Genomic DNA, 4,303 nt, shown 5'->3' with positions numbered 1-4,303 from the left:
ATATATATATATATGTATGTATATATAAATATATAAAATACCTTGCAATGATATTTTCTTATCGTTAAACTATAATTCATGTCGTGAAAGATGCAGCAATGCAATCGATAATATATCGAATGTGCGAAAATAAGATTGCATCCTCCACAATCTGAAAGAAATGCAAACGATCATGAAACAGTCTATGTGAGAGAGAGAGAGAGAGAGAGAGAAATTAATTATTAGTTTGGCACACTCTATACACACTTACTCGTTTTATTGATTTTATTTTTTCTCGTCCACGTGGAAGATTGCGATTCTACCCAATAAGTCAGCTCCATTCCCAATGCGATATTCTTAGTTGTGACGAAATATAATTGGCCATGCTTAGCAATCACCGCGAGGCTTCTCTTCTCTTTCGTGTCAGATGGTCTAATGTATCGAATCCAATTGCTTTTTAATGGATCCGTAGTGCTAATATATGTACTCTTTCCATTATTATCTATCTGAAAAGAAAAAGATTCATTTCCGCAATAATTACTTTTGTAATACAAATGCAATTTTACAATATTAAAATTCCAATGAATCAAAATGTCTGTCTGATAATACCTCCCAAATATGGCGCATAGAAAAATCATCCGGAATGTCCATTTCTCTAACCGAGACGCCGATAAGCGGACCAAACTTGGCATATATTGGAACTGGGTTCTTAGCATAGACGCCGAGACCGTGATCGGTATTTGCGATTTTCAATTCAAGGCAATCCGGCAGAGAATCTCTCGCGTATAGCGGTCGATCCATCTCTACTACCAGCTGCTTCTCCTCCCTCTGCATCTTCGGTTTGGCCTTGCATTGTTCGCTGGACGTTGGAGATTCGTCATCTGACTCGAAGCCGTCGTACGTTAATCTGCCATAACCCTCCGACATTGGATCCTCCGATGCGATGGTTTTCATTATCTCCGAATTCTCCTTGTGTCTGCTCAACCACTTTTCGTAAGAGATGGTATCGGCTATCGCGTACTGTGATGTCGTTAAAGGACAGGCGTCCTGCAAATGACGACTGTTGCATTCCTGGCAAAGCTTGATCTTGATCGCGAGTCTTTGTGGCTCGGACGCGACGTCGTCGGTACTATCGATATCCTCGGGGCTGCGACCGTTCCGCGTTTCCGCGTCCTCGGCGATCCTGCCAGAAGATTGGCTTTCTGCCGTCGTAGATAGCAGCTCGGCCGCCTTCGGTGGACACGCGTTTCGTGCCTCCTCCTGTTTGACGATGCCGTCTTGCGGTGCCTTCCGTACATCGTGATGCTTTTTGCTTTTGTGCTCGTTCGTATGCTTGTGCTTTTTTCGCCGGTGTTTAAACACCGTCGGCTCATCTAAAGCATTATTTTCCAAGAGATCCTTCTCTTGAATTTGCACATCGTGACGCGGACGTTTCCGTCTCCTTTTACGATTCTCCAATTTACGATTCTCCGCGTCTTCGCAATTGTTGGACGTTACGTCCTTGTATTCGTGCGATTCCACGCAACACATCGATTTGGCCTCGTCTTCCTTCTCAGGTGCGTCAGCAACATGTGTCTCGACTGCACTGGTTTCGTCAGCACTGGGATGTAGTAAATATTTTACGTTTGCCTTGTTCAAATTCTCAGTGTCGTATCCATGCTTTGGAAGAGACGTTGTTGTTGTTGTTGTATCGGCAAAATGCAGCTTAGTAATAATATTATTCTCCAAGGTATCCTTAGCTGAATCGCCAGGTACACCGATTACGTTTTCCTCACACCTGGTGTCGCTGTTGGTTGTACTATTTACATCGTTTCGAATTCTAATGCTATCTACGTGATCAGTCTTGGTCGTAGGGGGTTTAACTTGTTTTGTCTCGATTCCCAAGCTTTCTATATCTAATGTTAATTTAGGATCTAATTCACTGATTACGGTGATCTCGTGATTACTCGAATCTCTGTTTGCTGTCGAACTATTTCGCAGATCTGGTGCATTTCCACTGATACATTCAAATCTGTCTAGTTGAATAGAATTACTATCTTGAATGCCGTTCTTCAAGTGTCGCCGTTTTTTCCGCTTATCCTTGCGATGCTTCGTCTTGTTCTTGTGGTGCTTCGACCTTGAACTACGTCGTAAGTGCAACTTGATTGCATCGTCTGATACCTCTGATACATTCTCGCTTATCATAGAGGCAGAAGCATCAAGTAGGATCTTGTTTGATGCAGGATCTTGTTTCGTTGAACTTACTTTCGTAAGAACAGGTTCTTCCTTATCCAAGCTTTCAATCCTGACAGCTTCCTCATCCTGATCGCTATGTTTCCTCTTCCACTTCTCTGCTCCATTGCATTTACCCTGTTGCCTATACAAGCATAAAAAGATGTACATATTAAAAAATCTCTTTCACTCGTTCCCTTACACTTTTTATTTGCATAAATGTGTTGTATGCCGTATATCAAATATCAATCTCATTACATTGAAATAAATTAGAAATAAGAAATTGATTTGTCTCCAAGATGGAAATTTTATTCACTAAAAAAAGTTACTCTGCAGAAATAAAAGGAATAAAATATGAACCATAATGATTATTCCCTGAATAGGCGAAGAAGGCGAATGACACTAATTGTCTGGGATTTTCGAAATGTGCGCCTTCCATAACGGGGTATCGATCGATTTCATTTTGCATCACCCAGTTCACTGTCTCTTCGCCGACCGAACAGTACATACATACATAACATACATCGTCCCGCAAGATGGCGATTCGTCGAAACGCGTTCCGACTGAGAGTACTGGAGTAGGGGGGAAAGCACCGGGCGACTGAACGCGGCGAAACGCGTGACAGCTAGGTGTAAGCATGTAAGGTGAGCCGAGAAGAGCCAGCTTAAGCCAGCTCAAGCCAGCTCAAGCCAGCCAGGACTGAGCCATTGAGCAGGCTGAACTTGAGTTATGCTTTGACGAGTTGTTGTCGGATGCGCGACAAGACAACACGATGCCATGCCATACGATGCAATGCGATAAAATACGATACAATGCAGTCCGTTGGCGTCGTCAACGTGGTCAGGCTGGTTAGGCAAAGGAAACGTACTTACGTACCTAGTTAACCTAGTGGTGGTTGTGGTAGTGGTGGCGGTGGTGGTAGATTCTGCGAGGTCCAGCAAGTACACCGCGACATCATCGTCCGCCGTGAAACCTAGGCGTCTTCTAAGCGAGAGCCAGCGCTTGCTGTTGGTCAGACCGATATGCACGCAGTGCACGCTGCGAAGGTGCTTGGCTGGCACCAGTTCCGAGAGTTCCGAGACCGAGAGAGTCGTCGTCGTCGTCGTCGTCGTCGTCGTTGCCGCCGCCGCCGCACCGGGCGGCGGTGGCTGCAATTGTTGCCGAGTACTTGTCGCGTTCCCCAACTCCCTCAAATGCCGCGTGCCCTTCTTCGGCATAACTATCGATAACTACATCGTACAGATCGCGGCTACGAGAGCTAGGCTGGGATACGATACGATACGATACGATTATACGAAAGCGGAAATTCGGAAACAAAGCTCTGCAAACGGTGAAAAGGAGTAAAGGACACCTCCGCCGCGCCGCGGGAGGACGCGCACCGATATTATCCTATCCTCTTTATGCTCGCCGCCGTACCGCCGTATCGCCGCACCGCCACCACCGCCACGGGCCACGGCCGCCCACTCCACACTCACCCACTTCACCCACCCTGTCATCTCACTCTCGTACACGCTCTCCCTCTCCCTCTCCCTTACTCTTCCATTCTACTTTATCGATCCCACGGCACGGCCGTCGGCCGTCGGCTACGGACTACCACGGACGCACGGACGCGGACGGCCGCGAGATGCAACGCGCAACGCTCCCCAATCCCGCCATTCCCGCCAATCCAGCCATCCGTGATACGTACCGTCAATACTGTGAACCGTGATTCGCCCGGCCCGGCTTTTATCACCGCGATTACTCCAACTCTTGCCTATCGGCGCGTCGAAAAAAACATGAGTAAATCTCCTCTCAATCAGCGTTTCAATGTATTTTTAATGTCACTGATTGGACGAAAATTAAATGAAAGGATGAGTAACGAACCAAATTGTTACTACCTTCGAATTTCGATATATCACGATCGAGCGCAACGATCCTGCTTTCTGCATATATGTTTTACTTTATTTCATTCCCTATCCTCCTATGTCGATTTCTGTCAATTTCATTTACCTTCAGACAATATCATTTCTCCACTGTGGTTATTTCTCATATCCATCCTAAACTGACTGCAGTTATAGAAGCATCGATAATGCGGGGTCTACAATAGAAGTCGTAGCAGTCGTAGGGTCTTAAG

At 45.9% G+C, this 4,303-nt stretch overlaps 1 protein-coding gene across 2 annotated transcripts in view; it reads right to left on the bottom strand.

Moving 5' to 3' along the window:
* The window catches only part of LOC108760539 (uncharacterized), a 7,433-nt gene extending 3,684 nt beyond the window's left edge, over positions 1–3,749 (bottom strand). For both annotated transcript variants that reach the window (XM_018506556.1, XM_018506557.1), the window contains exons 1-4: positions 3,067–3,749; positions 589–2,335; positions 251–485; positions 42–151 (exon numbers count right to left, since the gene is read on the bottom strand). In XM_018506556.1, coding sequence (XP_018362058.1) covers positions 42–151; positions 251–485; positions 589–2,335; positions 3,067–3,407 — 2,433 coding nt within the window. In that variant the 5' untranslated portion in view covers positions 3,408–3,749. The remainder of the gene's footprint in view (positions 1–41; positions 152–250; positions 486–588; positions 2,336–3,066) is intronic.
* Between the last annotated feature and the right edge of the window lie 554 nt (positions 3,750–4,303).

Source organism: Trachymyrmex cornetzi, unplaced genomic scaffold, assembly GCF_001594075.2.
Source record: "Trachymyrmex cornetzi isolate Tcor2-1 unplaced genomic scaffold, Tcor1.1 scaffold226, whole genome shotgun sequence".
Taxonomy (NCBI): domain Eukaryota; kingdom Metazoa; phylum Arthropoda; class Insecta; order Hymenoptera; family Formicidae; genus Trachymyrmex; species Trachymyrmex cornetzi.
This window is presented reverse-complemented; position numbering and strand designations above follow the sequence as displayed.